This window comes from Cetorhinus maximus, chromosome 12 (genome assembly GCF_964194155.1).
Source record: "Cetorhinus maximus chromosome 12, sCetMax3.hap1.1, whole genome shotgun sequence".
NCBI lineage: Eukaryota > Metazoa > Chordata > Chondrichthyes > Lamniformes > Cetorhinidae > Cetorhinus > Cetorhinus maximus.
In genome coordinates, this window is record NC_135890.1 from 58,512,106 (window position 1) to 58,530,230 (window position 18,125).

General features: G+C 41.0%; 1 protein-coding gene across 18 annotated transcripts in view; it reads right to left on the reverse strand.

Annotated features, from left to right (window-relative positions):
• The window catches only part of nr2c1 (nuclear receptor subfamily 2, group C, member 1), a 126,217-nt gene that overhangs the window by 45,040 nt on the left and 63,052 nt on the right, over positions 1-18,125 (reverse strand). For 9 of the 18 annotated variants that reach the window (XM_078553703.1, XM_078553700.1, XM_078553704.1 and 6 more), the window contains exon 4: positions 1,190-1,306. The exons of 4 other annotated variants lie outside the window; for them this stretch is intronic. In XM_078553703.1, the coding sequence (XP_078409829.1) occupies positions 1,190-1,306 (117 nt within the window). Of the gene's footprint in view, positions 1-1,189; positions 1,307-3,137; positions 3,243-18,125 lie in introns of all 18 variants that reach the window. 5 more of the 18 variants (XM_078553711.1, XM_078553705.1, XM_078553706.1 and 2 more) reach the window with 2 other exon arrangements.

The following is an 18,125-nucleotide window of genomic DNA, read 5'->3' on the forward strand; positions in this document are numbered from 1 at the left end:
AAAGGTTTAATCCCCCAGCAAAACAAATTTAATTTCATAGTAACAGAATATAAATTAACCTGAAAATCACTTTTAGGTCAAATAGGTAAAAATCTCAAAATGTAATCATGTGTCTCATGTGTACATTTATTAAACACTGAGATCTGCCAGTAAAAGCACTGAATGTTGCCCTCAAGTTTATTAGCCTTACTTGTGCAGGTTGCTCCATAAGGAGCCAACACAGAAACAATTCACAGGTTCCAATTTGCAGTAAGCTGTTTTGTGCTTTTTCAGGAACTACATTTTTTTCCAACCATGCAAAAAGCATCCATGTCTGCAATGGATTGCATGGAAACTGCTTCTAAGGCAACCCAGGTAAAATATACGATGGTAGAAGATTTTGTTTTAGCAGTTGTTGTCATCTTTCTCTCATCTGTTAGGTGAAGTCTTATGTGGAGGAACAATGTTCAGAGCAGATTTCAAATAAAGCTCTGAGCATAAAGACCAAAAACAGCCAATTGGATTCTGGACAACGCAACACTTTGAAAGGTTGATAGGAAAAGAGTAATACAGCTTCAGAGAGTTAAAAAAAACACTAATTAATGGATATTGGAAAACTGCATTTTAATTTTTGTTGCCTACTTAACACTAATGAGGATTTCTTGTTTCATGCAAAAGGCAACCAGACATACATACAAATGGACGTTGTATAGATGCTATTGTACCTATTGACGGGATGCATGTGCTTTAGGGTTGCATACAAGTAGGTTTTACTATACAGACAAAGTGTATTTTCTTATTTCAGTTTGGTGTTCTCCTGTAATGTCTACATGCAGGACAAAATCAGGTATGCACTTCTCTTTTTACATTCAAAGCTCAGGTCACAATTTAGCAAATGATCTTGTTCTTTCTGCATAGTTCCATCAAAAGAAAAGCATATGGTGTGTCCACTTTAAGGTTAGGTGACTTGGTTCATAAATTTTTCTCAAGCTTAAAATTGTGCAAGAGCTTGCAATAAAGCTGAACATTTTTCTACTGAAGGATCCTAAAACTAACATAAATCTTGATCGAGATGACTGAAGTCTATATTAAAAAAAACGAAATCTTATAAATTTTATCTGACGGGCAAAATCACAATGCAGTACAACTACTGTGTATGTAATTGACTTATAATCACTTCCAGCAAATAGCTGTAACAAATAAACTATACCTGCTGCTCAGCTAGTTGCTGAACTAAATCATCAGTAATTGTGATGAGCTTTACTTGAGCCTGTTCAGCCAAGGAGACTGGTGGACTTCCAGCCATAGACACTTGATGCATATGAACCTGTTGTGGACATAAAGCAGCTGTTTAGCAAAAAAAAACAACAGGAGGAGGCCATTCAGCCTCTCAAGCCTGTTCTGCCAATCAATTAGATCACATCTGACCTGTACCTCAACTCCATTTATTTGCTTTTGATGCATAGCATTTTATACCTTCAGCAAACAAAAGCTACCTCACTCTTGAAGATTGCTATTGTCCCAGCATCTGTGGCTTTTTAGGGCAAAAGAATTTCAGATTTCCACTACCCTTTGCATAGGCAAAGTGCTTTCTGATTTTCCTTCTGAATGACCTAGCTCTAATTTTAAGATTGTGCCCAAAATGATAAAAAAAATTAAACAATTTGGTGCAGTATAGTAGCATTGTTAGGAGACCACCTGTCTCCCAAATAGATGGTTGGAGTCCCATCATCGCTCATCACCTCAATACACCTATTCCGGCTGGCAGTGGGATTCAGCATTTTGTTTTCATCAGGCCGCTAAGTGAAGCACTGGGGTGACAGGGGAGGATGCAACAGTGTCATCCAGCACCCAGTGTTTCATCTTCCATCAGAAGCAGCAGTTGTCAGGCAGCCTGTTGCTCATCCCAATCACTCAGCTGAGAATAACTGGCTCGCCAGCAGCAACTTCTGCATGGGGAAAGTTCCACCAGGGATGTAACAGAACAAGGAGTTTAGCCAATACTAAAATGTTCCTGCTCAGAGGCCTCTAGAGCTGAAAAAGATGAAGGATTTCTTGTGGAATAGTTTGTTGATGCCATCACAGGCTGGCAGACATAAGCAGCACGGCTTCTCACAGAGACGAAACAGAAATTAATAAGGAGACACAACCCCTCCTTGGCAGGTGCATACCCCATCCTCCCATTTGCAATCTCTCAAAACCCACGACCAATAACATACACATTTACTACAACAAGAAAGGTATTTGTTTTGAGTCGGGGAGCTCTGATGGTGAAGTAACTAAAGATCCCAAAGAGTTTAAGTGCACTACTTTGCTTAAGCGTGACTGCTACATGATCAGCTATTGCTCATAAAAGCAGAAATTTTCAATAATAAATAATCTCATTTATACACTGGCACTGAGCTCAGTGCATCCTTCATGAATATTTTAAGCTTCTACACTCTTGGTTACCAGAATATACTCTAGCATTTGAAAGATCCTACAGTGGCACTGTAAATTACATTAGAATTATGGGGAGGGGGGTAGGGAAGGTTTTAAATGCCCAATTGAAGTCAACAACAGTTTGCTAACTACCACTTACTGCCAACTTGCCTAGAGAATGGAAAATACATTACAACTCAAATTACGACAAAATGATCACTACAAGAAGGTAAAACATCTGAAGTGATCTTTGAAAAGGCAATCATCAAGATCTTTGAACACGCTCTCAACAACAGGTTATAGGGTGTGGTCAGAAATCTGCCTAATACCAACCCTTCAATTATGGATATACTTAAGCACACCAAATAGGACCCAGTTTTCAAGTAAACCCCTAACTCTCTGTCCCCATATTATGTCAGGAAGAATTCAGAGGCGGACAATGTAATTGTGGATTTTTGACTACACAAAAAAAAATGCAGAAATGCGTGTGTTTGCGGAAAAAGTTAACATGAAATACTCCCCTGCTGTACTGCTCTGAGAGCCAATGGTATAAAAACAAAGCAGTACAAAACTGTCCCTATGGGTTGCAGTGGAGTCTGAATTGCAATATAAATGCAACATGCTACATGTCTACATGCATTATATTGATTTACAGCTGTAATAGCCACACCAGTATAGTAATCAAAGTGTAAACTCAAATGACCTAATACCACTTTCAAAGTGACAGAAAAGTTTACCTTCTACTTGTCCTCACAATGCTCTCAGCTTTTACAGAAGTAAAAATGCTACTGTAATTCAAAAGCAGTATTGATGGCTCAATTACTTGCTGCTTTTTAGCATGCCTAAAGAGTGAAAGAAAAATTGCTTTAAAAACAGGAGGGGTAAAATTAATTATTTCATTAGCAACCAATTAATTCAAATGTGTAATTGAATTGAAATTACTTTTGAGTAATGCATTATTATTCAGGTTTTATCTTGTGGAAGCACCACAGCAGCATGCTTTCTTCCTCTATTGCATTCTTTGCTTCTACTCTTTTTTTAAACAAACACATTTTCCTCCTAAACTCATGAGATTATGCCTTCGCTTGACATCAAGCTCACATTCTTAAGCAGCAGGGAAATCTCCAATTAGCAGTAGAGGTTTTCTTATGGCTTATCAGACACCCCAATTACCACAACTGCAATTCGAGCCTTGTGAGGAAGACAAGGACTGTTCATTCAAATACTCCTGCACCAGATGAAAGAGAAAGTCATAACAGCCCCAACATTGAGTCAAAGTAGCTGAAACAAGCAGATGCAATAACATTCATTACATTCCTTTCCAATATTCTTTCACGACCAGCTGTATGAAAAGGTCTATAAAAGGAAAGACATTAATATTCCAACCTATCCAATCATAAAATGTCAATCGTGAAACTGCATAAGACAAAACTGAATGAGTTTTTACCCTGCAGATGTAAGTTTGTCTTTGCTCATAGTATAACATTTAAAATACAAAATACCTGGCAATTAAAGCAAATTAAGTAGGCAAGTAATCACAGCAATAACCAATGTTGGGGTTGTGCACGTGCGGAAGGGGGTCAGTGGGAGAGTGGTTCAAAAACAATTCAAACTGATAACAGTCTCTGCTCAGTTATCGTCCTTCCATGTCAAAGGAAACCCAACACACTGGCCAAAAGTAATCAGGCTTCATGACTGGCTAAGTGAACGTTATCTTGCCCAACGTGTGTGCAAGAAGAGTTTGGTCTTCTTGGAGTACCCCCCTCCCAACTTAGTTCCCCTGCCACCCCCCCACCCCATAGAATAGCAATACATACTGACTGCAATAAACTAGACTGCACCATGTTTGTACAGCAATCTGGATGTGCAGATTGCAGCAGGCACTTCTACCTAGATGAATCAGAACCTATTCACACAGGATTCCTTTGGCCAGTAAGCTCATCTCTGCTGGCATTAGAGTGGTGGGCTGAAATTACACTCCTTTCTGTACTGAAATGTCAAGTCCCTGGTATCTTTCTATGCTTCTCCTCTTCTTTATCAATGCAATAAATGAAGGCATACCAAAGCATACCCCCATTTTATCTAGAGATAGGTTATTTGCAAAATTAGATGCACCAAAAGCCACCCTACAAAGCCTGTTCAACAGTAGTTGCCCATGTCAAAGCAACAGTAATACAACTGGAGGCGTAAAAAAAGTTTAAAATCACACCCAGAAGTTGCTGTTGTTCATTTAAACACCTCCATATTGAAAGGCTTAGTCTAGCAACCTCAGGTGCCCATTATATGGCCCTAGAGCGTAAAGAACATAAGAAATAGGAGCAGGGCTAAGCAATTTGCTTCCTCGAGCTTGCTCCGCCATTCAATACGATCATGGCTCATCTGATGGTAGTCTTAATCTCCACTTTCCTGCCTCCCCACATAACCCTAGACTCCCTTGTAGAACAAAAATTTGTCAAACTCAGCCTTTAATATATTCAATGAACCAGCCTCCACTCGGAGAAGAGGATTCTAAAGGTTAACGACTCTCAGAGAAGAGGCCCCTTATTTTTAAACTGTGACTCCTAGTTCTAGATTCCTCCATGAGGAGAAATATCCCCTCAGCATATACCCTGTCAAGCCCCATAAAAGGTTGTAATATGAAAAGGACATCAAAGTGATGTCACTTTTGCCATATTAGAATATTTTAAATGAAGCTCATGCCTGTGTCTGCAGGAGCTTCCACTTCCTGGACACAAACGAACAGTGATCCAGCAACACCAATCTTCTCCCATTTTTTTTGTTCCTAATGTCCCATTTAGTGGGTACAGAGACGTCAAATTGGCTCTCGGATGATAATCAGCCAAAGTTCCAACACGTAATGGTTATCCAGTGATTGGTTAAAAAGTGCATGCAATATACTTTGGGCAAGGGCATCAGGCTCGGCTGAAGTGGCTTCACTGCCAAATAGCTTGCCAACACTTAGTGACACATGTATACACAGAAATAGAAGTCACAACACAGTAATGCTGTTTTCAGTGTTTATTCTCCACTTGAGCAAATATTCCTAATCACATTTACACACCCTATTTCCACATCCCTTTACTTTCATCCTGCTACCCAATTGAACCTTCAATGTTGACTGAGTTTCTCCCTAAGCTACTAACCATGAAAGTAAATTCTACACCTTGAAAGATCACCCCTCAAATACCTCCTTCCTACAGAACAGAGCCAGATCTTCTGTTCACCCAGATTTCATCCTCACACGTTTTCCAGTGAAAGTAACAGTTCACTGCTTCTGTACATCCAGATATTTTCCTCTTCCAAGTGAAAACCCAAAGTTTAAACATTGATCTAATTACATCCTGGATATGACTAGTTACTTTTTTGGCAGCTGAAGCATTAAACACAGAATGGCTGCACAAGGAGGTTTAATCAATAAGCTGCCGGCAGCTCCAGGGGTCCCAAGATCTCCAGGTCAAACACTTCACTTTTGCTTGACCCATCTTCTCAGAGCCTTCGTTCAGATGAGATATTAAACCAAGGCCCAGTTTGCCCAGTGCAGATGAAAGCTTTACCATTGCACTAATTAAAATAAGAGCATCGAGTTCATTGAATCTTTGCAGCACAGGAGTCATTCAGCCCTTTGTGTTTATGCTGTCTTTTTGACAAACTATCCAATGAATTCCCTGCAGTTATCCCATGACACGGCTAATTCCCTCTCAAGAATTTATCCCACTCCCTTTGAAAGTTAAAGTATATTAACGGCACTTTAAAGTGATTCACGGACATGAAGCACTTTTGAGATGATCCAAAATAAGTGATTTAAGTTCTGTTTAAATGCAAGCTTCTTCTTTTGCCATGCAATACTCTGTTAATTGATTTTTACAATTTCTAATATCTACCTTCTCTCTAGGGTGCAGAGGAAGGACCCAACATAATAGCTGGCTCCTGATTGGCTGAAAACCAGATCCAAAATCATTTTTTGCCCAGCCAATCAGATTCAGAAGTCAAAAGAGTGACAACGATCACATCAGAGACAAGATTAGCCTATGATGCAATTGTTAAGCATAAAAGAGGAAGTGCTATTGCTCAAAGTTATTTCAACAAAAAGCCTCAATAGTCAGATCACTTAACAGCATCCCCAGAATGAAACTTAATGGAAATATGTACTTAATAAAAATCTAACTCTTTAACACTAACATGTCAAACTACAGTACATCATCCTGATTATGCAATCAAGGGAAAGCTGGGAGATATGGTTCCACCTCCACCACCTTAGTGTTCACCTCATTCCAGCTGCAAAAATTCTTTGGCTTAATTGCTCACTTTATGAGGAACTCACCATCTCAAAAACAATTTACTGCAGACCCTGAGGCAGCTTTACATTTTGTGAAAGATCAGCAATCCCACCATGTCCAATACAATCAGCAGCTGGTTTGTCGTCATTCATCTGGAACAATTTCTAATTTGGTTTGAAATTCTTTCAACTCAATGGTCAGCGTTTTCCCTGAGACACATGTTGAACACCTGCTGACTGAAATGATTCATGTTTAGCTTCTGCCTGGAATTGAAATACCAGGCAATTTGTAGCACATCATTGGAGACTCACTGTATGCACACTGCTCTCTCAGCACAGCAATCCACTCACTAGCCATGAAAAAGCAACAACAGGACCTCCTATATCCAGGACCCCTGTCCACCATCCAAGCCATTATGAAACCCCGAGATTCAGCTCAAAAAAATCCTGCCTCAGGCCCCAGGCCCACAAATGCTTGCCAAAATATTCCAACTCCCCTCCAGCCTGGGCACCATCTAGTCATGACATCCAGTGATGATCAATAACTATGCATGGGAATGTAGAGTTATAAAATTGTGATTGTATATTTTGCTGTACAACAAATTTAAATTTTCTATATGAATGTACCCATAATTGTGTAATAGTTTTATAAAATAGATGTATGAATGCACACTTAAATGGACACAAGTTTCACAAGTTGCTCATGTATAATCTTGAGCATCCAAAAAAAATTACGTTTTTCAAAAGAAGTCAGTAATTTCTGATGGCAGAAAATGACCTGTGCTTAAGGGAAATGGCCAATTTTGGTAGAGCATTCAGGAATCAAATTATCTCTTGTTTCTGCCTAAGTAAACAGGTTGGGTGGTTCATTTTCTTTTCAGGAAATCTAATTCTAAAGACTTTATGATCTGTACAGGATCAATAGAATTAAAGCATTAGTTAAGCTAAGGAACCTTAAAACTCACACCTCAGCGGCTACAAATATACAAGTATTACAATCGATTATTTTAAAAGAACTTCAGTTAGCAAAGACATTGGTAGGGATAAATCACATGCGTCAAGAAGAGTGTGAGAATACTTCATTACAATTTGTGACATGGTAAATTTTGGATATAATATGGAAGGAGTATAATCTAAAGGGAAGTGCAAATGAGGTACATTAAAAAGGGCACTTGGTGTCCTGATATAGCCTTTAAAAGTGCACGGATGCAAAAGGTTACCAAAAGGCTAAGGTTCTAGGCTTCATCACAAGTGATATACATTGTTTTTAAAAGTTTGTTTGCAGATTGCATTTACTACACCCTTCCTAGCATTGGGTGGGGAACTCTGATTTTAATCCAGTCCTGATGAAGGAACAGCATTATATGTCCAACTCTATACGGTGCTGGCATTTAGGGTGGGAATCCCAAAGATTAGAGCTCAATATAGGGGAAGGCATGGCCGCCAACGGTTGGGAAAAGGGAGATACACAAGAGGCCAGAGCTGGAGGAACATGAAATTCCTGGACAGTTGTATATCTATACAGCTATAAAAAGGGGGGTGAGTCCATGGAGGGATTTGAACATGGGCAAGAGTTATTAAAATCATGGCACTAATGGGCTGGGAGCCAATGTAGGTTTGTGAGCATGTGGATAATTGGTAAACAGCTTTTGGTGCAGGTTAGGATGTAGGCAACAAAGAAATGGGTGAACTCCAGTTCACTGAAGGTGGAAGATAGGAGGATGGTCAGAAAAGCAATTGGATAATCAAATGTGGAGGCAACAATAGCGTGGATAATGGTCAAAAATAAATCTAGAAAAACTTAGCACACCAAGGCGCACCAGAATGTGGAATACACTGATCCAGAAGACCCTGGAGGAAAGTCAAATGAGAATTTTGAATGGGAAGTAAGTGCTCGAGATTAATATAAATTCACCAAACCCCACCCCCCACCCCCATCACCACCACCAACCGTACTCCCTCATGCCATCTCTCCTCCCTAATCCCGACCAGAGTAACTTTGTTGTTGGGCTCTGCTTACCTTCCATCGCTTATTTTATTCACCAGCTGCCCTCCAACCCCACCGCTATCAGAAGCTGTGAGGAAGGGCCGGGGGAGAACGTTTTTTTAAAATTCATTCGTGGGATGTGGGCTTCGCTGGCTGGGCCAACATTTATTACCCATCCTTAGTTGTCCTTGAGAAGGTGGTGGTAAGCTGCCTTCTTGAACCGCTGCAGGTCATGCAGTGTAGTTACACCAACAGTGCTGTTAGGAGGGGAGTTCCAGGATTTTGACCCAGCGATACTGAAGGAACGGTGATATATTTCCAAGTCAGGATGGTGAGTGACTTGGAGGGGAACTTGCAGGTGGTAGTGTTCCCATTTATCTGCTGCCCTTGTCCTTCTAGGTGGATTTGGAAGGTGCTGTCGAAGGAGCCTTGGTGAATTTCTGCAGTGCATCTTGTAGATGGTACACACTGCTGCTACTGTTCATCGGTGGCGGAGGGAGTGAGTGTTTGTGGATGTGGTGCCAATCAAGCAGACTGCTTTGTCCTGGACGGTGTCCAGCTTCTTGAGTGTTGTAGGAGCTGCACTCATCCAGGCAAGCAGGGAGCATTCCATCACATTCCTGACTTGTGCCCTTGTGGATGGTGGACAGGCTTTGAGGAGTCAGGCGGTGAGTTACTCATTGCACGACTCCTAGCCTCAGACCTGCTCTTGTAGCCACAGTATTTATATGGCTAGTCCAGTTCAGTTTCTTGTCAATGGTAACCCCCCAGGATGTTGATAGTGGGGTATTCAGTGATGGTAATGCCATTGAACATTAAGGGGCAATGGTTGGATTCTCTCCTGTAGGAGATGGTCATTGCATGACACTTGTGTGGCATGTATGTTACTTGCCACTTGGATATTGTCCAGGTCTTGCTGCATTGGACATGGACTGCTTCAGTATCTGAGTCGTCGTGAATGCTGCTGAACATTGTGCAATCAGCAGCGAACGTCCCCAATTCTGACCTTATGATGGAAGGAAAGTCATTGATGGTTGGGCCTAGGTCACTACCCTGAGGAACTCCTGCAGTGATGTCCTGGAGCTGAGATGACTGACCTCCAACAACCAAAACCATCTTCCTTTGTGCTAGGTATAACTCCACCAGCGGAGAGTTTTCCCCCTGATTCCCATTGACTCCAGTTTTGCTAGAGCTCCTTGATGCCACACTCGGTCAAATGCTGCCTTGATGTCAAGGGCAGTCGCTCTCACCTCACTTTGGGAGTTCAGCTCTTTTGTCCAGGTTTGAACCAAGGCTATTATGAGGTCAGGAGCCCAAACTGGGCATCAGTGAGCAGGTTATTGCTAAGCAAGTGCCACTTGATAACACTGCTGATGGCCTCTTCCATTACTTTACTGATGACGGAGGGTAGACTGATAGGACGGTAATTGGCCGGGTTGGATTTGTCCTACTTTTCGTGTACAGGACATACCTGGGCAATTTTCCACATAGCTGGTAGGTGCCAGTGTTGTAGCTGTACGAGAACAGCTTGGCTAGGGGGGGTGGCAAGTTCTGGAGCACAAGTCTTCAGTACTTTTGCTGGAATATTGTCAGGGCCCATAGCCTTTGCAGTATCAAGTGCCTTCAGCCGTTTCTTGATATCACGTGGAGAGAGTCGAATTGGCTGAAGACTGGCATCTGTGATGCTGGGGACCTCCGGCAGAGGCCAAGATGGATCATCCACTCGGCACTTCTGGCTGAAGATTGTTGCGAATGCTTCGGCCTTATCTTTTGCACTGATGGGCTGGTCTCCCCCATCATTGAGGATGGGGGTATTTGTGGAGCCTCCTCCTCCAGAGAGAGTTGTTTAATTGTCCACCACCATTCACAACTGGATGTGTCAGGACTGCAGAGCTTAGATCTGATCCGTTGGTTGTGGGATCGCTTAGCTTTGTCTATCACTTGCTGCTTATGCTGTTCGGTACGCAAGTAGTCCTGTATTATAGCTTCACCAGGTTGACACCTCATTTTTAGGTATGCCTGATGCTGCTCCTGACATGCCCTCCTGCACTCTTCATTGAACCAGGGTTGATCCCCTGGCTTGATGGTAATGGTAGAGTGGGGGATATGCCAGGCCATGAGGTTACAGATTGTGTTTGAGTACAATTCTGCTGCTGCTGATGGCCCACAGCGCCTCATGGATGCCCAGTCTGGAGTTGCTAGGTCTGTTCAAAATCTATCCCATTTAACACGGTGGAAGAGCCACACAATACGATGGAGGGTATTCTCAATGTGAAGGCGGGACTTTGTCTCCGCAATGACTGTGTGGTGGTCACTCCTACCAATACTGTCATGGACAGATGCATCTGCAGCAGGCAGGTTGGTGAGGACGAGGTCAAGTATGTTTTTCCCTCTTGTTGGTTCCCTCACCACCTGCCGCAGACCCAGTCTAGCGGTTATGTCATTTAGTACTCGGCCAGCTCGGTCAGTGGTGGTGCTACTGAGCCATTCTTGTTGATGGACATTGAAGTCCCCCACCCAGAGTACATTCTGCACCCTTGCCACCCTCTGTGCTTCCTCCAAGTGATGTTCAACATGGAGGAGCACTGATTCATCAGCAGAGGGAGGGCGGTAGGTGGTAATCAGCAGGAAGTTTCTTTGCCCATGTTTGACCTGATGCTATGAGACTTCATGGGGACTGGAGTTGATGTTGAGGACTCCCAGGGCAACTCCCTCCCGAATGTATACCATTGTGCCACCATCCCTGCTGGGTCTGTCCTGCCTGTGGGACAGGACATATCCAGGGATGGTGATGGTGGAGTCTGGGGCATTATCTATAAGGTATGATTCCGTGAGAATGACTATGTCAGGCTGTTGACTAGTCTGAGAGACAGCTCTCCCAATTTTAACACTAGCCCCCAGATGTTAGTAAGGAGGGCTTTGCAGGGTCGACAGGGCTGTGATTGCCATTGTCGTTTCTGGTGCCTAGGTCGATGCCGGGTGGTCCATCCAGTTTCAATCCTTTTTTCTGTCTTTGTAGTGGTTTGTTACAACTGAGGGGCTTGCTAGGCCATTTCAGAGGGCATTTAAGAGTCAACCACATTGGCACTGATGGGCAGGAAGAGGGGAAAATCACATGGGAGAGTCACATCGGGCAGGCTGCAGTGTGTTCGGCCAGACATAGAGAGACACAATAAAATTATTCAAAACAAGAAATATAGCAACAGGGATGTTTTTTGATGTCTGAATTTAACAGCTCCCTGTCGCCCTCTGAATTAATACAATACATGCCTCAAGCACTCCCAAGTGCATGCGCCAGGATCAACCCACCAACCAATCAGAAAAGTATGGACAAACAAAATCTGTGTATTATTATAGATTTGCCTATATGCACGAACATAACCTGTTTCCTACTGTGCCAACTACAAGCTCAGGGACATGAATACCTTTTGCTGCTTGATTTTACCAGGGTACTTTGGTTTGTGACAAGTTGCACTGGTCTGGCTATGGCGCATTATCTTTGGTTTCTTCTGTCTTTTCATTATGGTATTTTGGGATAAAACAATGTTTCACATAAAAGAAAAGAACCTGAAGGTATAAGAGACATTAATAGGTAAATGCATTAAATTGCTTTACATGCCTGCTTGGTCTTCAAATGTGAACTTTCATTATATTTTTGTGGCACAGATTTGAAGAGCCAAATGATCCAGCCCTGCGCTTGTTTCTCATGTAATGGCCTAATGATATGCAATACGAAGTTCCAAATGTTGATGCATAGAAGAGTCCCGCGTCCACTCCGTCCAATGGGATCGAGTTACATTGTGACTTTGTATTAATCAGTTTAACTTGTTGAAATTACCAGGCCATTCTTGAACACAAGAATTCTGCTTTGCTGGTGGGTTGGATGGCTAAATGCGACTACGATGCGCTCTTATTAACTGAATAAAATGTATTTCCTACGCACCATAATGGTTCTGCCTTCTATGGAATTTTTTTTTTACAGTAAAAGCACAGTTCAGGAAGGTCCTGATATACAGGGTTTATCAGATTGCATTGTACTTAGGCAGGAGCTCATCTAAAAAGGTCAAGTATTTGATACAGATCTATGAATCAATCTATTTCAATCAATTCAAACATCCTATGTAACCAAAAACTAATGAAATGGCTCATTATGGAATATAGTTATAAACTATGCTTTATACCCGATGTTCCAATACATCAGCGAAGGATTTATAATAGTATATTAGAGGTTGATTTTGTTTCAGTTGAGTCAATCTGAATCCAGTAGATACAGGGCTGCACATTGGCTCCATGGTAACAATTTGAAAATAAATGAGTCACTGTTTCAAGAACAGTTTATGTTGAGAGTTAGTAGAGGTATTTTTGTTCTATTGACATGAAGGAAAACAATGGAATATATACCTCTGGTTCATACCGAGTGCTATTTAAAATAAACTAAATGTGCTTGCTGGACTATGGTCTCTGGCACTGTTATGATCCCAGCTGACATTATTACTGGATAAGCCAGATCCCAGGATGGAACCCGGCTTGATAGATTCTAACTTTTATTTTTTTGTTTAGAAACATGGAGGATGGCGACTGAACAGAGTCAATGGAGTCACTTGCATTTTTAACAAAAGAATAAAACATTTATTAAACAAGAAAAGATTAACTATATTACAATACTCCTCCACCCACACTTATACCTTTACAGATATTTAAAGATTTGTAAGGATAACACAAGTTACAAAAACTACCTTATACTTTCATGTTCCCAGTTAAGTACACAGTCCATATAAATCAATAGATTTACACCACACCACACCCTGAAACCAACTGACAGATGCCACCCCAAACAGATGCTATAGATCGCTCAACTCCCCCCAGATGTTTGTCATACCGACCTCCATCTTTCACACGAGGATTTCCAATCTCCACTCTCCAAGAACACGCTTTGGAACCTTCTCCCAAACAACACTTCATATGTCTTCCACAAGAGTCCAACTCCAGGGTTTTGAACTCTCCTTCCGATGTTCCTCTCCCCTGGATTGCCATGTGAATTCAAGCTTTGCCTTCCATGGACTCTCTCAAATGCTCAGCCATGCCAACAGACCACCACTGCTTCACATGCCCATAATAAAGAGTTCAGACCTTTGGCTGTCCTCTTGGATCTTCTGGCTTCTCGCAAGCTTATTCTGCTTTAAGTATGCATCCTGTGGCTTTCTGTCTTTAAGCTTGGAGCCCTTCTCTCTTCTCCTTACTTTTAACTTCACTTAACAGGACCCTTTCCAGATTCCTGTTCTTTTCCTTTGGATTAACTTGAAGGGTTTCTTGGGCCTCTTTTTCCTTTAGGGCTGCTCCTTGTAGTCCCCTTCCCCAGTAGATTGGTGACAACTTAGTATCTCCCTTGAGATCCAGAACTCACTTGGTATTCACTGTCACTTTAACTTTAGAGCAACTCACCTAAGATTCTTAGACTTATTTTCATCAATAGTCTGCTAGTATGCCAGCTAGAGAGACAAACTGCTTCCTTCACCTTCGAGCATGATGACCAAATGAACTCAAACTACTTTTGGTTTCTGTGTCTGTGTGGGACCTCTCTCTGCGGACCCCTGTTGCTAGACAACAGCAGTTTTTTTCTACATTGTGTTTGTTTTAACTCCCCTTCAAGAGTCGTATGCCTCATTAAAATGCAGGTATCTTTTGAAGTGAAACTAAAACTGAAGTTCCCCTTTTCTTAACACGCCAATACAGAAACACATATTAAACTTCATTCCTAACACCCACAACACAACTATAACTTACTTAAACTTTAATTCCTAACACATTTCTCCTTAAAAGAAAGCTTCACAACAGTGAAGGTTTCTTTACAATGGCCTTACATCTGCTCATGCAAGCTTACCATAAACCTCTAACATTAGCTTATTACATACTACACAAATAAATTTTCCATCTAGTTTCACAACTGCACGTTATCGTACAATTACAAAGGTTTAAGCAAAACAAAGTCAATAAATGGAACAAGTAGGATTTGCACATCTTAGCATTGTCATAACTTAACCCTTTTGTTTCTTTTTCCTCTTATTCGCAGTCTTTAACTCAGCAAAGAATGTTTCATTTAGATCCACAACCCAATCATCCTTTTCATTAGCTATAGGCATAATTCCATCCTCAAGTTCCTTCACCAAACACAAATGCGGTAAAAATTCTCATTTCGATTTAGCAAAGTCAAAAAGGCATTTCTGTGCATTAACGTCTCATTTCTTCTTTGGTCAAAATCTCTTTTCACCGTTTCAAGGATATTATTGAGATGCTTCTTATGTTCACATCAAAGGGTTTCGTGCTCCTGCTTGGTTTGATCTTTAACTTATGATCTTGTTCCTCCCAATCCCATTTCAAACAGGTCATTTCCACTTCTCTTTGAGCAGTGTCAATTATTTTCTCCTGGAGTTTCATAGTCCGTCCTAACCCTTCAACTCTTTCATATAATCCACAAGCTATATTATGCCTCTTCTCTACAGGTTTTGAATGGTCTTTTGCAAACTGTTCACTTACCTGAATTCCAACTGCTGTATCTTGTGTACTATTCTGGAAGGATCATTTTGCAATTTCAGTCCTTGTTGTTGACAATTCTTAATTTCAAATTCTGCAGGCACTTTAGTAGTTTCTGTACTACCCATTACGGAGGCTGATACATCAGTAATATTACTTGGATCAGTTCTTTGCTCAATCAAACCACAATTTAGCAAGGAGTTTTTATTCACAGGAACAACTTCAGAACTGTGACACTCCATACCGCACATCTCCTCGTTCCTTTTTTCCAGTTTGCTTTGAAGTTCAAGAATCTCACTGCTCTTTTTTGGACGAAGTTTTAACAGTTCATTAGTTTTGGTTTTTAACTCTGCATTCAACCAACTATTCTGATTCACCGGTACTTCCTTTTCCTATTCAAGGCATTTTTCACAATATTTCATAGCGACTTCTGCTACTTGAAGTCCATCAAGTTTTAACTGAAGATCGACCTTTATCAAATTTGCTTCTACAAGTTTATTGATTAGATGTTTCAAGTCCTCCGTCAAGTGTTCTACTTTCCATAACTGATTCGTCATTACTCTCACCAATTCTCGTTTTTCATTAACAAGCTCTTCTTTTACGCAAGAAAGTTGGCTTTCTACATTGTTCAGGTTTTCCTTCAATTGCTTGTTATCGTCAATAAGCATTTCATTGTTGGCCACAGTAATTTTCTGAAGTTGGTCAAGTTCAGCATGATCAACCGCCTACTGCAATATAGTTGTTGCCACATTACTGTCTCCACTAGCCAAATCATTACCCAGAACAATTCCGGTTATGAAGTGATTTTGTACATTGACTTTACACAAAGAAACAGGTTCATAAATTCCATTAATACCTCATATTAATACTTTTCTCTTCATAAAGCTATACAGAACATAAATTGTATCAGTAGCCACCATCAATGATTGATCTGTCCCTGTATCTCTCAAAATTTTAACCTGTTTACTTATTTTGTTGGAGGAGTAAGGGAACACTTCTTTCTTCAACACAAAACATCCAGAACTTCTGTTAGCCTGACTTCCTTCACTAGTAGTCAAAGAATAATTCTCTGGGCTACCCTGAATCATATCCCCCTTTCCCATATGTTCCAAGGGAACACGTTTCACCTGCACCACTGCTACAGTTTTTCAACCATTTTCTTTCCTGATACCACCTTTCCTGAGGATTCCTTTGACATTCCTACTACTGCAATAGGTCTACAATTTAATCTCCAGCCATTTGTCCAAAGGTGTCCCATCTTGTTACAGTAGAAGCACTTAGGCCTTCGAATGTCACTGCCACCTTCAGTACTTTCCTTTCTAGTCGGAGGAGGAATTTCCTGGGAATTCCCAGCTGTCTCCTCTCTTCCCTAGCTACTTTCCTTCCTTTCATCTTCCCACCTTCTATCCTTCTTGGGTTTATGGGGGTGATGGAAAAAGGGTTTAGATTTATGGACCAGTTCATAATGGTCAGCCATCTCCGCCACCTGTCTAGCTGTTTTAACCCTCTGGTCTTCAACATGGGTTATAACTACTGGAGGAAGTGAATCTTTAAATTCTTCCAAGAGATTATTTCCCTCAGTGCTTGATACGTTGTCTCTACCTTTAATGTCTGTATCCAACGATCAAAATTACTCTGCTATACTCTCTCAAACTCAGTATATAGGTCTACCCAGGCTGTTTCCTTATATTCCGAAATTTCTGCCCGTACGCCTCAGGTGCCAACTCATACACACTAAAAAATATCCTCTTTATTGCATAAACCTTGTGTGTTATACCCACTAACCAACTCTGTAACAGCAATGTCCAGATTACTTTTGGCCATTTCATTTTCTTTGCTACCTTTTCAAACGAAATAAAGAATGCCTCTACGGCCCTTTCCTCAACCTTTGGGAGGGCTTGAACAAATTTAAACATCTCCCCACTGAGCTTTGTGATGGAGGTTTTTTTAATCAACAGAACATTCCTCAGCATCTGAGGCCTCTTTTTTATGAGGTCCAGCCTTTTAAGCCAGTATTCCTTTTCTCATTCCTTCTCTCTTTCCTCCATTGCTAAGTTCTCCCTCTGGAGGTCAAGTTCTCTTATGTTATTTCACTCCCCTTTTCTCTCATGCCTTTCTGCTTGCTCCCTTTGAAACGTTCTCTCTTTTTCCTTTTCTTCTCTTTCACCCATCTTCTCTTTTGCCTCCAATTCAAGTTTTTTCAGTTCCTTTTCATGTTCAAGTAGCTTCATTCGCAACTGGATCTTAGCTAACTCAATTAACTCACCCCTGGAGAATATGGTCTCTCTGGTACCCCTTCCAATTTCAAATGCTGCACTATTACCTAAACTATGTCTGCTTTCCTCACCCCTATGGCTAATTCTAACTCCAATTTATCCACCAATTCCATTAGCTGAGTCTTGTAAATCAGTCAGAGTTACATTTTCCATCAGTAGAAAAGTCTAAGCAACATCCAGCGTCATTTCAGTTTAACAATGTATAAGAAGTCTGGTCTCCGTCCTTTTATCCCTTACTAATTATTATTCCACGTCCAATAACTCGCTGTCCGGGTTTCAAATCCCCCAAATTATGTTACGGTGGGAGGAATGCGTGAATTATCAAGCCCCACTCTGCAGGCCATACCATTAATTTAAAATGTTTAATTTTCCTCACCAAAATGGCCAATTGTTTACCTATATTCTAATACCCAGAAGAAAAGACACTCTGACCAGGGTTCTTTCAAAGAACTCAATGAGTAATTTATTATAAAACAAAACTCCTTTTAAACAAGTTTCAAGAATTGGTTAACACATAGTTGTAATTGAGAAGTTTAACTATCTATCTCTTCCTAAAGAATTTCACCAGCACACACACAGACTAACAAAGGGCAAACAGATGGAGTTTCTCCGGAGAGATGGACTTTAGAGGATGGGCATAAAAAAATAAAAGGAT